The following is a 23,465-nucleotide window of genomic DNA, read 5'->3' on the forward strand; positions in this document are numbered from 1 at the left end:
TCCCAGCAATCTCTATTCATTTGTCCACTTGTGTTTTCACCAGACATTGAGTAGGTGCTTGCTGTGGGTCAGGCTCCGTGTTGGACACTAAGTGCAGAGGCCCTTCAGTGAGAGTTGGAGGGGACAGAGGTTAGGAGGTTACGTGACACCCCCTACTTTGAGAGGAGACTTGTTGTACAGACACTGGAGGCACCTGCACATGCAGTGTCTATGACTTGCTTTGCATCTTAGACATAATAAACGGCAGGGCTAGGATTCTGAACGCAGAGTCTGCCGTCTCCTTGTCACACGCACACGTGTGATTAGAGCCCTGTGGCCAGAACCAGGATCAGGGAGGGAGTGCAGGCCCCCCTGTGGTAGATTTTTGCTGAAGATAAGGAAAAATGTTCTAATAGTTAATTAAACAAGGCCGTGAGTGCGCTCTTGCTGGAGTTGGTTGAGCGATATTATAGATGCCAGGAATCTTACATCTGCAGCACATGTATCCCAGAGGAGATTTCAGCACTGATTCTTGGTCCTGCATTCATGGTCCTGTTCACTTAACGAATCAAAGTTAGGTATTAGAGAAACTGAAACAGATCAATATTTCTTCTTTATTTGACTTATTCCTGTGGCTTTTCCCTGGAGGAGAATGGTGATAGCTAACATTAGTGGGGATCCATCATATTCACACACAGGCATATATATATTTAGTCTCTCTTCTGCTGCCCATGACAGTTCTGCCGGGCAGACGGTATTTGTTTCCTTAGTTTGACAGATGAGACAACCTGAGGCACAGAGAGGTGAGGCCATTGCCAAAGGTCACATGGCTGATGAAGGTAGAACCGAGCTTCAGACTTCAGCCTGTCAGACTCCGAAGTCCATGCTCTTTCCGTTGCCAGCTTCAGCAGATTTACTGAAGCCTTGCTGTGGAGAAGTGCATCACAGCAGCAACGTGAAAGAGGGCAGGGCAGAGCATTCTGGGGGCAATGCAGTCATCTGGGAAGCTTGATAAGTTGCTAACATGGGCTTTCATGCTGCATCTATGTAATATCCATGTTTAAATTTAAAGTGCTAGAGAGTGCGTTACTTAACCTCGACTCTTAGCTTGTTGAGGACGGTAACCAGGACCCGGTGTCCACTCCTGTTGCCTGTGCCTGCTGACCTGTAGCCACCATGCATAAGTGCATCTTCATCCATGTTGGCCAGGCTGGTGTCCAGATCGGCAGTGCCTGCTGGGAGCTCTACTACCTGGAACATGGCATCCAGCCCGATGGCCAGATGCCAAGTGACAAGACTACTGGGGGAGGAGATGACTCCTTCAACACTTTGTTCAGTGAGACAGGCGCTGGCAAGCATGTGCCCAGGGCATTGTTTGTGGACCTGGAACCCACGGTCATTGATGAAGTTCACACTGGCACCTGTCGCCAGCTCTTCCACCCTGAGCAGCTCATCACAGGCAAGGAAGATGCTGCCAGTAACTATGCCCGAGGTCACTACACCATTGGCAAGGAGATCATTGACCCCATCTTGGACCCAATTCGGAAACTAGCTGACCAGTGCACAAGTCTTCAGGGCTTCTTGGTTTTCCACAGCTTTGGTGGGGGAACTGGTTCCGGGTTCACCTCCCTGCTGATGGAACGTCTCTCTGTCGATTATGGCAAGAAGTCCAAGCTGGAGTTCTCCATTTACCCAGCCCCCCAGGTTTCCACAGCTGTAGTTGAGCCCTACAACTCCATCCTCACCACCCACACCACCCTGGAGCACTCTGACTGTGCCTTCATGGTAGACAATGAGGCCATCTATGACATCTGTCGTAGAAACCTCGATATTGAGCGCCCAACCTACACGAATCTTAACCGCCTTGTTAGCCAGATTGTGTCCTCCATCACTGCTTCCCTGCGATTTGATGGAGCCCTGAATGTTGATCTGACAGAATTCCAGACCAACCTGGTGCCCTATCCCCACACCCACTGCCCTCTGGCCACATATGCCCCTGTCATCTCTGCTGAGAAAGCCTACCATGAACAGCTTTCCGTAGCAGAGATCACCAATGCTTACTTTGAGCCAGCCAACCAGATGGTGAAACGCGACCCTCGCTATGGTAAATGCATGGCTCGCTGCCTGTTGTACCATGGTGACGTGGTTCCCAAAGATGTCAATGCTGCTATCGCCACCATCAAGACCAAGCGCAGCATCCAGTTTGTGGACTGGTGCCCCACTGGCTTCAAAGTTGGCACTAATTACCAGCCTCCCACTGGTGGAGACCTGGCCAAAGTACAGCAAGCTGTGTGCATGCTGAGCAACACCACAGCCATTGCTGAGGCCTGGGCTCGCCTGGACCACGAGTTTGACCTGATGTATGCCAAGCGTGCCTTTGGTACGTGGGTGAGGGCATGGCGGGAGGAGAGTTTTCTGAGGCCCATGAGGACGTGGCTGCCCTTGAGAAGGATTGTGAGGAGGTTGGTGTGGATCCTGTTGAAGGAGAGGGAGAGGAAGAAGGCAAATTCCCATTGCTTTCAGCCCCGCAGCATGTCATACTCAGAACTTCATCTTCAACATTAGCTGACAGGAGTAAAAGCTTTCTGACTAGATTGTCTTCACTTTCAACTGTGATCATGTATTACTTTTCCATGTGTACCTATAAAATTTTTCTGTCATGTCTGAAAGGTAAAGACTTTAAGAAAGATAAATAAATAAATAAATAAAGTGCCATAGCAGGCATGTCCGTATTTAAACAGAAGGTCAAAACACACTTGAAAACCAAATAGAAATTGTTTTAGATTATTATTCCCCATTCACTTCCCCCGACTATTACTATAGTATAATTTTGGGGGAGGGGGTCCTTTTGACTTATTTATGAAGGGAATATAAACATTCCACATTATGTTTCAGATTTGCTGTAGATACTAGTATTTATCCTTACAAATGATTTTAATTCTTAACATGCTTTCACAGCTATCAATTACTAGCTCCATGACCGAAGTTCTGGCTTTCACTTACTGAAGGTAATCACAAGTCAGGATGGTAGTAGGCGGTGTTATAAGGGGTCCTGAAGAGCAGCAACTGACCCCCAGTGGCACAGGGAACATTCTAGATCAAAGCAAGAGAACAAGGGGGTGTTTGATGGGTAAGAGCCCAAGATTGGACAGTAGGGGAAGGGGTTCCACGGATTGATTTGCAGCAGTTGGGCTTGCATGGGACGAGGCGTGGCCAGCTCTGCTCAGAGCAGACAGCTACTCTCAGCACTACCACAGTCCCATCACAGCGGGAAGCCAGTGTCACCTTTGCCCGTTTCCATTCTTAAAGGATAAACTCCAGAGAAGCTGCCATCCTAGGTGCTGATACCTGTCCCAGGTAGAATCAGTTTTGGGGAATGAGTCTGTCTCCATTAGGTCCTTAACTCCATAAGGTTGAGTATATACAGCTGCTTCTCAAATAATGGCTATGCCTGTGCTTTGCAGATGGAACCAGGCTCACAAATCTTCAGGAACCAACTTTCAGGGGCTTCCATCAAAAATAGATACCCTAAAGGAAGAGATGGATGAAGCTGGAAATAAAGTAGAACAGTGCAAGGTAGGAGAATTCCCTAATGAATATGTACTTAAATCAGTCTTTTGGTTTTTGCAAGTGATAGATGAAAGGTCAAATATTGCAAATTATTTAATGTTTTACATAATTCCTATTAGGATTCCCTGAATGATATTCAAGGTAGGTTTTATTTTCTTCTTCCTTCTTTCTTTATTTTCTAAGACTCTACATTACTTTATACTCAGAATAAAGCATTATTTAAAAATAAAATTCAGGGACTTCCCTGGTGGCGCAGTAGTTAAGAATCCACCTGCCAATGTCCACCTGCCGGGGACACGAGTTCGAGCCCTGGTCTGGGAAGATTCCACATGCCGCAGAGCAACTAGGCCCGTGTGCTACAACTACTGAGCCTACACTCTAGAGCCCGTGAGCCACAACTACTGAGCCCACATGCTGCAACTACTGAAGCCCACATGCCTAGAGCCTGTGCTCCACAACAAGAGAAGCCACTGCAATGAGAAACCCGTGCACCGCAACAAAGAGTAGCCCCCATTCTCTGCAACTAGAGAAAAAGCCCACGCACAGCAATGAAGACCCAATGCAGAAAAAAATAATTAATTGAAAAAAATTCAAGTAGGATATTTTTAAAAACTTGACAAAAACGTCTAAGCTTATTTAAAATGAAGAATGGGAGACTAAAAGGAGAAAAACTATAAAAACATATCATAAAATTACAGCAATTAAAACAAGGTGCAATAGGCACAAAAATAGATCCATGGAATTGTATAGGTTTTCTAGAATGAATGCTGTTATATTTAAGGGTTGAATATATAGTAAAGGGGTCATCATATATCCATAGAAAAGGGAAGGATTATTTTTAAAATGTTGCTAGGACAATTGGCTTCTAATTTGGAAGAAATGAAAATTTGTATCTCATAATCTAAATTCCAGACTAGGTGGTTATTCTCTATGCATCTATCTACAAAGATAAATGTTTATTCCAAATGTTATTTGAGGTGGTAAAGAAACAGGTCTTTGGTGAATCTTAGGATCATCGCCTGAGACTTTTCCTCCTCTTATTATTCATCATTTTCCAATAATGGTCTCCACATTCTACTAGGTAGCATTAAGACTGCTATATTTTAGTTTATTCAGGTCATGCTATAATTCACTTTTCATGATGGCAAACCTTGGGCAGTTAACTGCAGTAAAATGACTTGCTGAAAATAATATAGTGGGTAAGAATTAATACTGGACTCACAAAGTCATGCCATAGCCTTTACGTTTAAAAAGATGATAATCACACAAATGCTTCTGACAAAAGTCTTGCACTGGCTTATTCTTGTTCAGAAGAGTTGTAGTTTTGCCAGTGTCATTTATGCAGCAGTCTTCTTCATATCTGGTCTAACCTAGATCTTGGCTAGTGGCTCCTTATTGGATATAAATTTGTCTAGTAGTTTGGGGGTTTGAACTGGTGCATTATAGGCTAAGTTAAAAGAGAGACTTCTTTTTTTTTTTTTTGCGGTACGCGGGCCTCTCACTGTTGTGGCCTCTCCCGTTGCGGAGCACAGGCTCCGGATGCACAGGCTCAGCGGCCATGGCTCACGGGCCTAGCCACTCCACGGCATGTGGGATCTTCCCAGACCGGGGCACGAACCCATGTCCCCTGCATCAGCAGGTGGACTTTCAGCCACTGCGCCACCAGGGAAGCCCAAAGAGAGACTTATTTTTTTTTTTTTTTGAGAGACTTCTTTTAACTTACATACCACAGCTTGTCAGAAAGTCAAATGGTAAAAACTTATGAAAATATTTTCTATTTCCTTCTCTCTTTATGTTAACTTCTGGGTAATTTCCTGAGATCTAAGTTCTGTTTCACTGATTCTCTCTTTAGCTATGTCTGATCTGCTGTTTAATTAACATTGAGTTTTGAATTTTGTTGACTATATTTTTCATTTTAAAGTTCTAATTCTTCAAGTCTGCCTTTTTTGATAGTGCATTATTCTTTTTAGTATTTATTTTTTAATGCTTTTAATCATTTATATATACTTATTTTAAGTCTTCGTTAGTTAATTCTGTTTTCTGAAGTTCTCTATGAGAGTGGTGGGAGTTTCCTTTATGGTGGATTGTTTTGCAGTTTTGTACTGTGAGCTCATTTTAAGAGGGACTTTATCTGTGGGACTTCTGGGGATTAGGAGTGAGTCTCCCAGAGAGTATTACCAAGCCATTTTAAACTAAACTTTCTCAGTTCGAGGATTCCTGGACCACACAGAGAATCAACTCAAAGTTCAAACCCTCATGAAAGCAGGTCTATATTTATTTGTGAACTCTCAGGGAAATGTTTTACTTTCCTAGATACAGAGGCCAATCCAAAATGGAAGGTAGTACATTAAAAAAATATATATGTATATATATGAATATGTATATGTATTTGAAAATTGGAAATATGGATATATCCAATTGCCCAGTCTATCAGTTTTAAGCTAATTTTTAAATTCTTATGTAAGTAATTTATTTACATTAGTTCAAATATAAAAAGTATAAAACAGTATACAGTAAAGTCTTTCTTCTGCCCCTGTCCTCCTCCTCCTCCTAATTTCCACTGCTCTCAACAGGTAACCACTGTTACTAAGTTCTTGCTTTTTTCCCTAGGGGTATTTTTATACAAACATGGTGATAAAAATATTTCCTCTCCCTTTTTTACCCAGAAAGTAACATACCATACCAGAAGTAGTGCTCTGTGCTTTGCTTCTTAACAAGGCATATTAATAATAAACCTTGGAGATCTTTCCATGTCAGTCCATAATAAGCTTGATTATTCTTTTCATTATCCCTGTGTATGATTGTACCAGTGAGTTGATGGACATTTAATCTGCAGCTGTTTCATTACAGTTTGCTCTAGGAGCTCACAGATCAATTCGTAGATGCTATTTTCTTTCACCTCATTTTTCTTCAATGACATATCTTTTCTTCCACTTGCCCAGGATCAACTTGCAGCGGATATGTACAATTTTATGGCCAAAGAAGGGGAGTATGGCAAATTTTTTGTTACGGTAAGCACTTTGCCCTGACAAGACGTTAAAGCATTGTAAAAGTTGAGTCATTTTAGCTTTTTTGCAAAAGATGTCATTTTTGGTTTTGCTCAGCCATTGTGTGTGTGTCCATCCAATGCTAACGTTACTTTTGTTTTTGAATGTGGGTCTGTTCTCAGTTATTAGAAGCTCAAGCAGATTACCATAGAAAAGCATTAGCAGTCTTAGAAAAGGCCCTTCCCGAATTGCGAGCCCATCAAGGTAACGTAACCTGCGTGCTGGCCTGATGCCTCCTTCTCGCCTCTGCCACCTCTGCCTCTGTTCTTCTTTACTCAGCTCCTTTGCATGCATTTCCTTTGGACAAAGCCTCTCTGCCTAGGCGGGCACTATTTCCCAGCACACTTTCATCTTCCCTTGCTGCATTCTCTAATTTCTTCCAAACGCAAATTAACATACTAATGGAACATTTGCAGTTCTTCTGAAATCTTCAGTTGAAGAGAAAGCTGCACCCTTTGGGGGAAGCATCTGTTTTTCTATCTTCTAAATAGGCTCAAAACATTCTAGCCTCTAATTATCTCTTTGCAAATCAGTTATTTGTTTCATAGGGCTTAATTCTAGCCCTGTGATTCCAAGAGCATACATCCTATGAAAAAAAGTTTGGACTTCCCAAAAGGAATTTTAGAAGCCAGTACCTGATACCGCATCATCAGGCACATAATCAGTGTGATTGAATCGTGAGACCGTGACCACCCCGTTCAGATCTTGTTCTCATCAGCACTCACTTTGCCCACCATATTTAAGCACATTGCAGATCCTACCCTCAACTTATGAGTGGACCAAACTTGCCTTTGATGTTTAGTTTTAACTCTTTCGATTCTAATTCTCTCTGATTTGCCATCAGAGCATCTATCCGCAGAGATCAGTAAATGATCAGACATTCCTCTGTCACCTTTGGACCTGTTATACTCTTTTGCTTATGGTATAGTCCTGACATTTGGAACTCAGGTGCCCCAGACAGAACCACTGGTCTCAAGCTGAAAGAGGATCAAGCCAGGTGCTGAGTGTGATGATTCTGTGATTGTGAAAGAGACTGAGCATGTGTGTGTATGGGGCTGGTTATGTCTGTGCGTACGCACTGGCCCCTCAAGAATACCACTCCTCCTCCCCTAAATTGCAGGCAATCCCAGCAGGGTGTGACTTTGTGCCTGAAAGTCCTTAGATTTTGGAATCAGAAAATTCTATTTAGGACTTCCCTGGCGGCCCAGTGGTTAAGACTCCGCGCTTCCACTGCAGGGGGCTCAGGTTTGGTCCCTGCTCGGGGAACTAAGATGCTACATGCCGCACAGCGCGACCAAAAAAAAAAGCAAAGAAAATGCTATGTCTTGACTGACCCCTTAGCCAGGTCTTTAGCCATCTTGAGTGTAGTGGCTCTGATTTGCTGGGCCAATCTTCAGAGGACGAGCTGCCCTTGCTTTCCAGAGTGATCCCATTTCCTAATCCATGGGTAATGGGGTTGAGTCAGAGTGCAAAGGAATGAAGCTGCTGGCGAACAGTCAGCCTCGCAAGGGGCCGACTCTTGCTGGCCCAGGTCAGAACACCGGGAGCCTGTGTTTATGGGGTACCTTCTGTGCACAGGACAAAACAGTAAACATCATCATCCTAGCCTTTGAATGGCTATAAGCCTGGTTTGGAAAGGTTGACTTAATGGGCACAAAAAAGAGAAGATTTAAGCAGCGCCATGCCCCCTTTTTTTAAACTCCCATTCTATTTTTACCAAGGCTATTTTCCCTAGAGCAGTATGTCAGAAAGTCATGGGGAACAGGCAGGGGCAGGGAAGAGGTTGAGGATGGAACAAGGGAAGCTGGTGTGTGAGGGGGAGTAGCCAGTGAAGGAAATGAGATTCTTCTTTCTCTCTAAGGCTGCCACCTTCACCCAAGCCTTGGAATTCAACCCTTCTCACCTCTGCCTGTCTGCAAATCTGTCTCTCGTCTTAGTTCTGTCCTCCACTTCCTTCTTCTCTGTTTTCAGAAAGACTCAGAGTGTTCTTACGATAGGAGAAAAAAAAAACTTGCCCATCTGCCCCGTGCCCCTGTGCACCCTGGTCTCACACTCTCGGTCGGCTGGCCTTAGTTCGGTACCTGCCTGTCCTCAGCGTGATGCCCCGTTTCATTGCATTCTCCTTCGTTTTCCTGGGAGGTTCTTCGAATGACTCATTTCCGTCGGCCACCTCTGTTTTCTAACCCCCTTCCCACCCCTAACACTTTGCAGTCTGGTTTCTACTCCCAGTCACTCTGCTATTAAAACAAACAGACAAAGAAACATTGCAAGTCCCAATGGGTGGATGATTCTGATTGTTACGTTCTGGCATTTGACGTGGCTTGAGCCGTCTCTTCCTTGTCAGTTTTTTTCCCCTCGTTTCACTCGATTGTTTTCTGTCATTGTTGAGGCTGTGTTTCCTTCATGTCTGTCCCCTCCTAAGAAGTCAAGCCTTTCCTGAGATCCAGTCCTTTGTCCTGTGTTCTTCTCCCTCCCTCCCACCTTTTCTCTCAAAATCCCCTCATTTTGGTGGCCTCCACTGACACCTGCATCTCTATCCTCTCAGCCTCAGTGTCAGTTCCCTTTGATGACCAGCTGTCACCTTAAACTCAACGTATCTCAAGAAGCAAACTGATGCTTCCCCCATACCAGCTGGCCTTTCCTCCCCGCCTCCGTCTCCTTGGTACCTCCTTTCTCCAAACAATCCAGGTTTCAAACCTCGGAGCCATCTTTTCCTTCCTTTCTGATACCCTCTCGCCAGGTTCTGTGCCTTTTTCCCTCTGCTGTGCCCTCCTCGTCATTCTCACTGCCTCACTCTACTCCATGCCCCTGTTGCCCGGTGCACAAGTGTGGAATAAAGTGTCCATCCCCAGACTCAGGATCCCTGGTCTTTTCTCAGCCTAAGTCCTCCTGGTCTATTTAATTCCTGTCCATCTTCTAAGACGTTCGTCAAGCTCCCCTTCTTTGAGAAGCCTTCTCTGACAACTGAAGCCAACAGTGAACACTTTCATCTCCTGAATCACTCTAGCATTTATGGTCTACACCAGAAGTCGCAAACAGCCATATCTCATTAAAAATAAAAATAAATTTCTTTTTAAACTAACTGCCATCATTTAAAAATCAGACTCTTTTCACATAACAGTGCTAACTTCTGGCTTCTCTTGAAAGTCCAGAGGGCCTGGTGATGCTGGGTCTGCTTTCCCGCGTGGTGACATTGCTCTGACGCCAAGGAGCAGCTGCTGCGTCTTGGCCGACCACGCCCTCCCCACCCCGATCCCGCACCTCCAGTGCCCATCCGGCCCCTGCAGACGATTGTGTTTGCGACCCTAGTCTATACCATTTTTCTGCCACGGCTTAGCAAACACGTCTTGTCTTGTTCATTGCTGTCGTGCGTTTGCCTGTGTGTCTTGTGTTTTCTTCACATGTAGACTGCTCTCATCCCAGGGGCGGGGGGGCCGCTGTGAACTCTGGGTGCCTGCTGCAGGGCCTTGCATGTCAGAGGTCTGTGGTTTGAGGAGCAGCCCCTGCGGTGGAGTTTGCCTCTGGAGTGGCCTCTAGGTCAGCGGCTCTCACCTCCACCCTCTGCCAACCTTCCACCGAGGTGGGGGAGGGGCACCCTGTCCAGGGTTTACTAGAAAGTTCCAGCAGGAGTCTGGATTGTGCCCGCCTCTCAGCATAGTAGGGTCGGGCATGGGGAGGTGACGGCAGGAGTCGTTTGCAGAACTCCCCTGGGTGATTCTGTTGTATCCGCCCAGGCGAAGGGTCAGCTGGCCCTTTTCTGCCTGCGTTGAGAATCGTTGCTTTAGATAAAAGAGAGAAAGTATTCAAGGTAAGATCTGGCCTTTGAGAGGACTGTTGCAGAGCTCTGAGAAGGGCCAGGCCCTTGGATGCTTCTTGTGTTTGGAATTCCACTGACCAGGGCCGGGGCTGAAGCCAGGGACGAGGGGCCTCCGGACAGTTCTGAGAGTGGCCACTGCCTTCCGCCCTCCCCACCCCTTCCTTTAACCTTTACCCTACTTGCTCTTTCCATCAAGTTTTGACTTTTCACAAGCGCCCAGGTCTGTGGGTTTGTGGGATCTCACTTTCCTTCCTGTGATGGGCCCCACCTGCTCTCACGTGTAGGGCAGTGTCAGAGCCACGCTAGGGTTACACTGCCTGCCTGGAATCCAGGATTCGAATACCAGAGTGGCTGAAGGACACACGTCCACAGGCTGAGAGGGACATGAGCCCTTCCTGTTGCTGGAAAGAACCACGCTTCCCCAGTGGAGTATTTTCCACCAGCTGGTGTGCCCCCTTTGGCTTCTGTGTGCTTCTCAGTCAGTGCTGGATCTCTGCACCCCGCCAGGCAGGCTGGGCCCAACCACACCCCTCTTACTCTCCTTCAATACATCCATGTCCGAAATGCCTGTTTCTGTTTCCCGCTTTATTGTATGTCTTTTTGCTAAGCTGCCTCAAATCTTTTGTGGAACGAAGCAGAGCATATCACTGGAAAATAATAAGCAGTATTGCTTTGCTGCTGTCAGCACAGCCTCCAGCCTCAGCTGCCTTGGGGCTACATTCTCTCCTACTCAGAACCTTGGACTCTTTGGGGATATGGCACCAGAAGTGCTGCATGTCCTGGAGATGTCACCTCTAATAGGGGTTGGCATGGGCCCTCTCCAGTCCTGTATGACAATGCTTGGCCTGTGTTTAAATTTTTAAGAAATTATTTCCTTTTTTAATGGAAGGAGTCTATTTCTCGTCCTCTAGGTAGAAGACCAGTTATGCTTTTCATGGCTAGATAAATTTCAGTGAAAACAGTGTGCCTAGATGGACCATTGGTTTTAGCGCAAGGCAGCCCACCCGTCTCGGGTAAATGCGGGTGTGATGCTGGGCCAGAAGCACCATCGCAGCTTCCACTGGGCATCTTGCATTGGGTGCCACGTAGGCACGTCAGGGCGCTGATCCACTGGTCACCTCCCCAGGCTGGCACACATTTTGTACCCTAGTAAATGGGAACTGACAAAAGCGAAGAGAATAGATGCTTCCCCCTTTCCAAATCCTTGGCTACGGGCTTTAAAAAAAAAAAAAAAGAAAAATCCCCTTCAGTAGTTTGGGGGAGGAAATAACTTGGCAATGCCGTGAGGTTGTCTAGTGTCTTACTGAATGGTCTGCTGCTCTAGATAAGTGGGCAGAGAAGCCCGCCTTCGGGACGCCTTTGGAAGAACACCTGAAGCGGAGCGGGCGTGAGATCGCGCTGCCCCTCGAGGCCTGCGTCATGCTGCTCCTGGAGACGGGCATGAAGGAGGAGGTGAGACCCCGCCGCCCCGGCCGGCCTCTGCGGACCAGTGGCTCTCCAACCGCGCTCACCGTGACCACATTTCACGCTGAGACCCTGTCCGTGGTGCCGTGGTAGACCCTAAATGAAACAGGGTTTCACAGAGCAGTACTTACCTTGCCTATCTGCAGTACACTCTGCCTTTTTCTTGTTGGTCCCATTTGATTATTTCATTTTACACTGTGGTTGTGATTTGTGAAAATGAATTTCATGAGGTGCTGTAGAACCAGAGCTCCCATGAGCTTTAGTTTCTAATAACACGAATTTTTTTTTTTTTTTTTTGCGGTACGCGGGCCTCTCACTGTTGTGGCCTCTCCCGTTGCGGAGCACAGGCTATGGATGCGCAAGCTCAGCGGCCATGGCTCACGGGCCCAGCCGCTCCGCGGCATGTGGGATCTTCCCGGACCGGGGCACGAACCCGTGTCCCCTGCATCGGCAGGCGGACTCTCAACCACTGCGCCACCAGGGAAGCCCCTAACACGAATTTTATATTTGTGTAGAACTATGTTGTCGGGTGGCAGTGGGAGGGGCATTTACATACTTTATTTTGTGGAATCCTTACCCAGAAAACCCCATGAACCAAGCAGCGCAGGTCTCATTACTCTTCTTGTGTAGACAAGGAATTCAGCACACGAGGAATTCATGCCGGGGCAGAGCTAGAATCAAAACACAAGTCTTCTTTTAACCTTTGAAAGCTTAGTATTGAAGTGTAACGTACATATAGAAAAGTGCATGTATCATAAGTGAACAGCTTGATACATTTTCGCCATCTGAACTCACCCATGTAATCAGCACCCAGATCAAGAAACCCCCTGGGGAACCTTCCTTGCATTTGCTTCCAGTCACGCCCCCACACCCTGACCCCATCAACGTGACCTCAGCTCCTAACAGCCTAGATGAGAGCTCCTCACCCAAGGCCAGTTTCACTGCCTCCGGGGAACACTTGGCAAGGTCTGCAGACATTTTTGATTGTCACAACTTGGGGAGCAGGGGGAAGAGTTGCTACTGTCTATCCAGGGGGTAGAGACCAGGGATGCTTCTAGACATCCTTCAGTGCACAGGACAGCCTCACAACAAAGAATTATCTGGCCCAAGATATCAGTACTGCTGAGGTTGGGAAACTGCCTAGATTAATGTTGCTAAAAGCCCAAGTCTTATAAGTGCTGGCCCAACGTCTCCATCAGGCCTGCTCCCGTGGCTGACCTGTCATGGGTTTTTCTCTGCGTAACATTTAGGGCAGTGAAAGTGACTGGTAGTCAAGCCTAACAATTTTTCTTGAGATTTCAGTTTTTAAAAAATATTCCTAAATTTAGAAAATCCATGGTGATCAACCTGGTGGAAGTATGAAATATAGCTTTTAAATAGATTCCTAACAGGCATGGTTATTTTGGCAATGGGGCAGGGCACGAGCTAGCACTGATTGAAAATGGTCTGCTCTCTGCCTGTCACTCTGCCCGGGGTACAAGCTCAGTCCTCTTTACTCCTCCCGGCAGCCCTGCAGCTCTCCTGGATAAGCTGTGCTGGAGCTGGGGGTGCGGGGTGGGTGGAAGGCTCTTCCATCAGATTTTTACTGCCAGTCAGTGTAAGCCTCACAACTTGAACTTGACACTAACGGCTTTTCGTTGTCTTCAGGGCCTTTTCCGAATTGGGGCTGGGGCCTCCAAGTTAAAGAAACTGAAAGCTGCTTTAGACTGTTCTACTTCTCACCTGGATGAGTTCTACTCAGACCCCCATGCTGTAGCAGGTGAGCTCCAAGGAGGCGGCCTCAAGGTGGTAACAGATCATCAGTTAAAGATCCAATATTAAGTGACAGTTAAAATTACATGGTCTCCTTATAAGTTTAAGTGACAAAACTGAAATGACAAATAAAACTGAAAAGCATGTGTGTGTACACTTACACATACATATCTTTTCTAGTCCTGTTTTGGGGGTTTTGTTTTGTTTTCCTGATTATTAAGTAAAGGTGAAGGTAGCTTATAATCCAAATGTTTAGAGGCGTGCTTTTACTTTCTTCCCTTTTACCCCCAAATCTCCATCTGCCTAGAGAGGTGATGTCTTATTAAGAAGATAGCTTTGAAACTAATTTTATTTTCTATTGATCTCTCAATATATTTTACGAGGGATGGAAATTGTTTTATGAGCATTTCATTCTGTAACCACTCCTGCCAATTCATGATTTATTCTATACATTGTGAACGGTTATAGTTGAGATCATTTCAATTTGCAAAATAATATATCCTGAGAGTTCTGGCCTTGCCCCTTGTCATACTCAAAGAGGGTGTTAATAATTTCAGGTGCTTTAAAGTCCTATTTACGGGAACTGCCTGAACCTTTGATGACTTTTAATTTGTATGAAGAATGGACACAAGTTGCAAGGTAAGTTTAAAGAACACCTAGTTTTAAAAGCTAAAGGAAACGACGCAATACTCTGTCCCCTTTGTAAATCATCTTATCCTTGGGGATCATAAAAACAACATTAAAGGACTTCCCTGGTGGCGCAGTGGTTGAGAATCCACCTGCCAATGCAGGGGACACGGGTTCGAGCCCTGGTCCGGGAAGCAGAGCAACTAAGCCCGTGTGCCACAACTACTGAGCCCACGTGCTGCAACTACTGAAGCCCATACGCCTAGAGCCAGTGCTCTGCAACAAGAGAAGCCACTGCAATGAGAATCCCGCACACCACAACAAAGAATAGCGCTCGCTCACCGCAACTAGAGAAAAGCCCGCGTGCAGCAGCGAAGACCCAACACAGCCAAAAATAAATAAATAAATAATTTTTAAAAAATAATAATAATAACATTAAAATCGTGTGTTTAGAGCCGTGTGGGAGCTCAGCTGTGTAATGATATAATGTTACCATTATCAGTAACAATAGTTGATGTTTACTGAGCACTTACTGAGTTCTGAGTACCGTGGTAATCCTTATGCCCATTACTTCCTGTAGCCCGTAATTAATGACATAAAAGGCAGAAGTTGTTGTTATCCTCCTTTTACAGATGAGGAAACTGAGGCTGGGGGAGGAATGGCATCAAATAATTGGCAGAGCTGGAATTCAGACCCAGAGCTCTCTGCCCCAAAGCTGGAGTTCCTGTTGTTTATCCCTTCCCCTCCATTCCCAGCTTCCGCCTGCCCGGAAGTAGTTGGTTTAGGCAAGGCAGTCTTGTTGCAAAAGTTCTAGAGGTTTCTCTCCCGCCGACCAGCCCACCTCCTTGTCAACTTGTCCCTCCCGGTTCTCACTCAGAGGTGCCTAATTTCTCACCTGTAAGGGAAGAGGAACACATCTCCCCTGCCCTTCCACTGCTCCCCCACCGTCTTCAGATGCAGTCACCCGTTCCCATCAAATAAGCTGTGTGCTCCGACGAGCTTTATGTCGTCACTTGAACCAGGCATCTGAGCTTTTCTCCGTAGCTGTGGAGTGAGAGACTTTGTCCCTGGTAGGTGGTGAGGATTTTAAAGTCAGAGTAAGTCCTTGGTCTGGTTGTGTCCTTGGAACCCAGCCCAGGGCGCAGCCTGCCGTGAGTGCCCGTGTTTGTGGGGCTGAAGGAATGGAACCTGCCCTCAGTGTCAGGTCGGGGTTCTAGGGTCTCGTATTGGGTGGGCTCCTTCGCTTCTCCTAGGCCTTGACTCTTCTCTCTGTTCTGAGACTCCCAAACTCATCCTGTGAGGAAATAAGCTGTAAGGGAAGGTATCCGTCCACCGGTGTGTCGCTTCTACACTTGAGAACTGTCATCCCCTCCCGGTGACACGTCACCTAGCTTCTAAAGTATAATCATGTTTAACCCCTACCCGAAGCTCTGCAGGCTGGTTCAGTTGTGGAGGAGGTTTTAAGTCCAAAGGCATGTCGTGTGGGCAACTTCGAACACTGTGCTGCTGGTGGGCGGAGTTGACTCTGCTTTGCAGGCTCTTTGGGGCTGTGAAAGCTTGCACGTCGGAACTCTACAGCAGAAGACCTCCAGCAGTTGCTTCACAACAGAAAGGGCTTCTTGGCCTGGAGCCTTTGAGCAGTACTGAGAGCAGGGAGAAGACCCAGGGGTCTGGGTGCTGGGAGCATCTGGCTCCCCAAGGCTGTACGTGAATATACACATTTTCTAGACAGAATTTTCAGAATGTCTCCTGTGTGCCATGCATTGGTCGAGGGGGTCCCTCCTTGTTCTGCCTCTGAAGCCTCACGGTCACTTGGCAGAATTAACATTCTTATCCCCAGTTTGGCACATCAGGAGACTGAGTCTTGGCAAGGCTGACTCACTGCTCAGAGTATGTTAGTTAGTATTTGACTCCAAATTTCTTTCCCAAAAACTGGGCTTTTAAAAATTTATTGATTTTTAAAATTTTGGCTGCACCATGCAGCTTATGGGATCTCAGTTCCCTGACCAAGGCTTAAACTCGGGCCATGGCAGTGACAGTGCCACACCTGATCCACTAGACCACCAGGGAACTCCCGCTGTGCTGTTTTCCAGCTGTGCTTTCTCTGTCAGTAGAGGCATCGCTGTTAATATAACAGATGGACACAGGTATTCCTAAAATGAGTATTAATAAATGGTTACAAATAATTTTTTTTCCTCAGTGTACAAGATCAAGACAAAAAACTTCAGGATTTATGGAGAACATGTCAGAAGTTGCCACCACAAAATTTTGTTAACTTTAGGTATGTATGATTGGCGTTCTGCAAATTAAGCCACCAGGCTACAGTGAAGAATGGTTTAATCCACAGCAGAGAGGCCATTAATTCAAGCATGTTTGGCACGTCAAAAAAATCCTCTGGAGAGTAACTCGGGCTTGCTGGGAATGGGTTTGGATGTATATCACTGTGATGCTGAAGCACATTGATTGTGCCTGGCATTAATAGGTAAGTTGCCGGATCATTTTATCGTTGCAGCTATTGGGGAAAAAAATTCTTGTGGAAACGTTGACTGACAGTATGTCGGAGTCTAAATTGTCCAGTATCTGCAAGGCAAAAATTAAACAATAGCTGTACTTTCTGTAATATCTTTCATATATGCTACATAATTTATTTTAAGCAGAGCACAAATCATCCTACTAAATAAAATGCCAAGAAATGCAGATTCTGTATTAGTTTATGGAATGACTATGTTTTCAGGAAATTTTACCGTGGAATAACTTTCTAGGATTTAACCTCTGTTTTCCCTTTGACTTAAAATATAACTTTGAAGAAGCATAGAGAGAAGGGTAAAAGGTAGCCCCAGGTAACAAAGTCATTTAAAACCAAAGAAAGTGTTGTGAGAGGATGTGGTCCAAAATGACAAGTACTTGACTGGTGAAATTTCTGGTATGCCACTCGACCGTTAATTTCAGTCTTAGGTCCTGTCACCAAGCTAAGCTAAACATTCTCTTTTAACATCTTAACTCTCAATTTTGCCTTATGAGTGCATTGATATATATAATATTCCTTATTTGATTCATTTAGCACATCCAGCTTGGAATTGCAGATACTCTTAGCCTATTTCGTGTCTTATGGTGGAGACTGAATTACAGTTCTTTTACTTTGGGATTTAGCCTTTTCTTTTGTTTAATTTACTCATTAAAATGTTTACTAATTGTTTTTTGAATAGGGAGGACATTCCCATGGTTCAAAGTTCAAAGATGTACATTGGAAAAAATCTCTCTCCTCTTCCTCTCTCCCAGCCACCCTACTTCCTCTCCTGGGACACAACCTATGTTTTCAGTTTCTCATATATCCTTTCAGCAAGAGATGATACATATAGAATCAAATATATATATACATATACATACGTACAAACATTTCTTTCTCTCACAGCTTTCACTTTTTTAAAAAAACAAATGGCAATGTATATTATATACATCATTCTCCTCCTTGCTTTCTTTGCTTAATATACATCCTGTAGGTTTGTCCATATTTAATCAGCCCCCTATTGGTAGATGGTTGAGTTGTCCTTAATTTTTTGCTTTTATAGTGCTGTTCTTGTACATAAGAGAGTATATCTATATGATAGATTGGATATCTTCATAATTACAGCCTAAAGCATTTTCAAATACAGTTTCTTTTAAGCAATATGACTATACTTCTGTTTTTTTATTATGTTTGTATTAAAAACATTGATCCCATTGTTAATCATAGTATAATCTATTTCGGGGTAGATAGGGCATAAAGGAGAAACGGATTAGAAATACACAGCAGAGGGAGGACATATGGGAACATATGTATATATATAACTGATTCACTTTGTTATAGAGCAGAAACTAACACACCATTGTAAACCAATTGTACCCCAATAAAGTTGTTAAAAAAAAAAAAGAAATACACAGCATATAGAGATCGAATCTTTGAGGTTTACGTTTGATCTGTTTTCACCTTTCAAGCCCTAAACTATCTGTTCCATGAAACAAAGAACACACCCCGAGCCCGATTTGGATTTAGTCATTTAACACCCTGCAGTTAGCACCTGAGCAGTCTGGGGCTGAGCGCCCCCCAGGCAGGGAGATACTATTCTTCCAAATATTTCAGAGTAGATGCTCTCCCCCTTCTCTTTTGTTCCATAGGTATTTAATCAAGTTCCTTGCAAAGCTTGCTCAGACCAGTGACATTAATAAAATGACTCCCAGCAACATTGCAATCGTGTTAGGCCCTAACTTGTTATGGGCCAAAAATGAAGGGTGAGTAATCATTTCCCATATCCTATTATTTTAACTTCTTTCCGCCTGATGGAAACAATAGAAATGTAACTCACCTCTGAAGTTGATCTTTCCCTTTAGCTGACTTTCTCGGAGCACTGCTGTGAGCTGGGTCCTGTCCCAGACGCTGGTCACACAAAGGTGTAGGAGACCTTGTCCCAGTCCTCAAGGGGCCCCAGTCCTGGGCAGCCAGGCAGGTGGATGGCTATAGTGCAGTGATAAGCTCCGCATACACGTCTGTGTATCACAGACGTTATAAAGGAGGAACACAGCTCAGGTTGAGAAGTTCAGGAGGCGATGGCACTTGAAGGGCTGATGGATGAATGGTTTCCCACGCGTGGGACCTGAATGAGCCCCGCACAGCGGGTGTGAAAGGGCCTGGTGTCTATATTGGCGGAGAGTTGGGGGGGAGCGTAATCACGTGGTCTCATGTAACTTGAGCACAGGGGCCATGAGGCTGTGGCTGAGGTTTATGGAGGAGCTGGATCCTGGTTAGGAAGGGCCTCACGTATCTTGCTGAGATGTTAGGAACTTATTTTACGGGTCATGGGGGGGAAGGGAGCATCAGAGTTTCTCAGCAGAATGACTTGATCAAATTGCATTTAGGAAGATAATTTGTTGGCATTGAGAGCTGTAGTTTGACCAGAGGAGAGGGATCAGGGAGGTCAGCTAGAAAGCGTCTGGGAAATCGCTCACGTTGTTGTCTGCTCTGTTTGGTGGCATTATGATGATCCGTTTAATCCTCACAAGTTGTCTTTTGGAGTTGGTGCTTTTGTCCTCACTTTTGCAGGTGAGGATTCTGAGGCTTAGAGAGGACGAATAATTTGCTTAAGGTTGCACAGCAGGGAAATGGTGGGGCCCACAGGGTCTGTCCTTAAGCTTCACCACCCTTCCCTGCCCCCCCGCCCCCCGTCACTGCTGTTCAGCTTTGTAAAATCATGAGCGGTTCAGATTTCCATCAAAAAATGCAGGGACTTTCTGAATCAAAATCTTTCTATCTTTAACTCATTCATTCCCTCATGTATGCTCACTCTTGTTTCAGAAAGTATTTATAAGATTCTTTACAAAGATCCAATGTCATAAAGCAAATGAAAGATAAGTGGATATAAAAGCTAACTACATAGTACGTCACATCTTATAGCAAATAAATTCCAGGAAGACCAAAGAGGTAAATATAAAGAGTGATGTCATAAATATGGCAGGTTAAAAAATAAATAAATAAACATAAACACGGCAGGTAAATATTTATTAGCTTTTGGGATATAAACGAATTTTATAAACAAAATCAGTTCTGAAAACAAATAGATTTAGCTCTATAACAGCTAGAAACTTCTGTAAGTCAGAAAGCTCCTTAAATAAATGGCAATTCACAAACTAGGAGTTCCTCAGAAAATATCCAGATATATAAAAAGGTCTTGAAATCAGTAGACAAACAGTACCTCCTCAAAAAGAAAAGTTTGCAAAGAACACGAGTGGACCGTTCCTCCCCAGTTCGAAGGTTCTAAGGTACGGGAGGGATCAGAATCCAGATGGCCAGAGGGAAGTGTGAACAGGTGGGGAGGGTAATTTACAGGCAAAGCTTGCATTTTAAGCTGGAATTTAAAAGGAGCTAGAACTTTCACCTGGTTGGAAATTGGGGTGAAAATGTTCTCCCCAATAGAAAGAGAGGTCAGAGTGATAAAATGAGGCGGGGAGATAGGTTTGGGGCAGTCAGGTGTGGGATCCAGCCTATCAGGGATTCAGTGTCTTCATTTATGAGGCCTCAGAACAGTCGCCATGTTGTAAAAATTAAATGCAGGGAGGAATCCGAGGCTCTGAACGTGGTAGGTGCTCAGTAAATGTCAGGCCCTTGCAGCTTGTCTGCTTTTCCGTGTTCTGACTCTGAACTGGATATGAGCCCCTCAACAGCAGGAACGATTCTTCTTTGTTTTCTTCCTTGTGGGCCCTGGGTATTCGGACACAGTCAGCTTCTGGACATGCATCTTGGGACCAGTCCACATACGTGCGTGACAGCCTTAATAATATGTGTAAATGCGGGGGTCCAGGTCTTCTGATGATGAGAGGCACCCTGAAACACTGCATACGCTTGGCTGCATTCTAGGCAGAATGGGTTTGTGGTAATCTGGAGACTTAGAAGATGACTCCCAGGGGAAGGACTGTGCCAGTGGGTGAATGCAACCCTGTCCCCAAACAACTGAAAACCAGCATTTTGACACACTGTTGGTCACTGACTTACACCTAGTTGTTATCACAACACAGACTAGGAAGTGACAGCCGAGTCAGGGCAATTTTTCTTCCTGGGTGATCACTGCCACACCCCTAGGCCAGGGCCTTGTGCATTTAATTTTTGCATTCGTACTTAAATGTTTTATCCTTTTGATATAAAAAATTGAATTGGGGCTTCCCTGGTGGCGCAGTGGTTGAGAGTCCGCCTGCGGAAGCAGGGGACACAGGTTCGTGCCCCGGTCCGGGAAGATCCCACATGCCGCAGAGCGGCTGGGCCCGTGAGCCATGGCCGCTGAGCCTGCGCGTCCGGAGCCTGTGCTCCGCAACGGGAGAAGCCACAACAGTGAGAGGCCCGCGTACCGCAAAAAAATTGAATTGCCCTGACCCAACCTGCAGAAATCAGAGGCTGCCTAGGGGAGGTGTTTTAACTTTGTGAACTTCCTTTGCAGAACGCTAGCCGAAATGGCAGCGGCCACATCCGTCCACGTGGTTGCTGTCATTGAACCCATCATTCAGCATGCCAACTGGTTCTTCCCCGAAGGTAACTGCCACTGACTCCAAAAGCACAATAATATACAACAATAGTATAAAAAATCTTTTTGAAGAAGCAGATACTTCAGTAATCCCTTCATGATTACATAATTGGCTTCACTTTTTCACGTTTCTTTTTAGACTATTTGCATTCATATTTTGACAAAGCAGTAACCACATTATTGTGTATTTCACTTTGTTTCACTTAACATGGAGTCATTCATTCAGCCAGTGTATACTGAACACTCCCTAGGCGCATATGTTTGCTGGTAAGAAGACATGCTGTCTTCCCTGGAGGAACTTGGTCACTGGAGAAGGAGGCTTCATCATCAGAGAAATTGTAACACATGGCACATTAGAAGGAAGATGGATGGGGAATGAGTTGACAACTCATGCTGGGCCCAAAGTGCCGGGGATTGCTTTATAGAAGAGGTGACACTAAATATGCAGGGATCCTCAGAGCTTCCGCGGCTCCCTTTGCGGGTACTGGTTGGGCAAGTGCTGGGAGTCTGGACCTCTCACCCCAGCTTCGCCCAGAGCAGCCCTGCTGTCATCCTCTGGCGTGTAAGCTCCATGAGGCCAGGGCACGCTCATCTTTTCTTTACCACTGACTTTCACCGTCGAGAATCACGCCCCACTCATGTAAGGTTGTGCAGTAAATGTGTGATGGATGAATGAATATTGTCATTCTATCCAAGATTTCCTTTGAGAAAACGAGTCTTCAAAATCTGCTATAGGCAGTATGGAATTGATGTTGCCTTTTATTTCTATTTAATATCAAGCTGTAAATATCTTATTTTTTATGATTCAGATGAGTATAACCCATGCTCACATTCCTCTTCTGTATTCCATGTTTTTTTTTTTTTTTAACAGAAAGGAAAGCAGGGGAGTTGTGTGACTTGGATTCTGAGTCATACCCCCTCCCCTATTTCTGGTTTTCTTATTTTACCCGCCACCCTGGTTTGGTAAACTGTCCTTTAGGAAGGTGAGAGTGCCCGGGGCTTCCGCCTGTGAAATAGTGAGGGCTTGTGGATGGAAGAATGAGGCTCCTGTTCCAGTGGGGTGTCCTCAAGCTCCCTCAACCCCTGTGCCCTGTGTCTCATATACACTTGTTTCTTTCTTCTGGCAGAGGTGGAATTTAATGTATCAGAAGCATTCGTACCTCTCACCACCCCAAATTCCAATCACTCATCCCACACTGGAAATGACCCTGTCGACTCGGGGACCCTGGAGAGGAAGCGGCCTGCCAGCATGGCGGTGATGGAGGGGGACCTGGTGAAGAAGGAGAGGTGTGTGCAGAGCTATTGACTTTCACACCAGCGGTCGATGGCTCGGAGAGGAGTCGGTGGGCCCACCGTCCCTGGTCCTGCCTCAGTGGCCTTGCCATTGGGGAGTGGCCTGCACCCAGGCCTGTTAGAGTCCAGCTAGTTTCAGGAATTCTGCTTTAGTCCATTCCAAACATTAATCTGACCCCAAAGTAGGCGTGTAGCTTGTCAGTTAACAATCATACCTGACGCATCCGAGCTTTACTTGGTGGTCTCTGATAAGCCCTACACAGTAGCATCACACACATGTTACAAATTCACCTAAATGCACTTGGTTGGGGAAAAAGAAAGAAAAAGAAAAAAAAAAGTTAGGTATTGTGGACGTCTGTCCAGGAGTGAATGTGAGAACAACCCATCTCTCACAGTGACATGTGCGAGTTGGTGTCTGAAGACATACATTCTTTGTATAACCTGGCCCCTCATTGGAAGCCAACCATAGAAACCTCAGTGTTTGTCAATTCTGGAATCAAAAGAAAAGCCTGTGTTGGACTAGTGAGAAACAGTACTAGTCTCTGTTGCTAGGCTCCTTGGGTGATTTGTGGGATTTTCAAAGGTTAAGGCTATTTGGGATTTTTGCCTTCAGATGCCTATCTATCCGACATGTGTGCTGAAGTGCCACCGTGTTCACCAATAATGCTGAATTAGAAGTCGTGTGCTTTTGTCGCATACGTGCAATAATGTTACTGAAAGTAGTTTTACCTTAAAACTAAACAGCAAGCTCTTATTCTAATTGCCCAAACTTATAGTGTGGTCTGTTTTCTGTTTTGCCTTTTTTTTTTTTTTAAGCCCATAGAAAAGGAAAAAGCTTTACTTTTCTATTCTGTCACTTCTCTGAACCCA

The 23,465-nt window shown here is 45.3% G+C and overlaps 1 protein-coding gene and 1 pseudogene across 7 annotated transcripts in view; both read left to right on the forward strand.

Moving 5' to 3' along the window:
- The window catches only part of ARHGAP17 (Rho GTPase activating protein 17), a 55,382-nt gene that overhangs the window by 12,815 nt on the left and 19,102 nt on the right, over window positions 1-23,465 (forward strand). For all 7 annotated transcript variants that reach the window (XR_003003217.1, XR_003003218.1, XM_024744644.1 and 4 more), the window contains exons 6-15: window positions 3,444-3,555; window positions 6,492-6,560; window positions 6,719-6,800; window positions 11,738-11,865; window positions 13,525-13,636; window positions 14,187-14,268; window positions 16,457-16,537; window positions 18,412-18,525; window positions 21,219-21,310; window positions 22,430-22,589. Coding sequence is in view for 5 of the 7 variants with exons in the window: in XM_024744644.1 (XP_024600412.1) it covers window positions 3,444-3,555; window positions 6,492-6,560; window positions 6,719-6,800; window positions 11,738-11,865; window positions 13,525-13,636; window positions 14,187-14,268; window positions 16,457-16,537; window positions 18,412-18,525; window positions 21,219-21,310; window positions 22,430-22,589 (1,032 nt within the window). In the remaining 2 variants the exon portion in view is untranslated. The remainder of the gene's footprint in view (window positions 1-3,443; window positions 3,556-6,491; window positions 6,561-6,718; window positions 6,801-11,737; window positions 11,866-13,524; window positions 13,637-14,186; window positions 14,269-16,456; window positions 16,538-18,411; window positions 18,526-21,218; window positions 21,311-22,429; window positions 22,590-23,465) is intronic.
- Window positions 1,156-2,065, forward strand: LOC112399440 (tubulin alpha-1C chain pseudogene; annotated as a pseudogene).

Source organism: Neophocaena asiaeorientalis, unplaced genomic scaffold (assembly GCF_003031525.2).
Source record: "Neophocaena asiaeorientalis asiaeorientalis breed wild unplaced genomic scaffold, Neophocaena_asiaeorientalis_V1.1 scaffold91, whole genome shotgun sequence".
Lineage (NCBI taxonomy): Eukaryota > Metazoa > Chordata > Mammalia > Artiodactyla > Phocoenidae > Neophocaena > Neophocaena asiaeorientalis.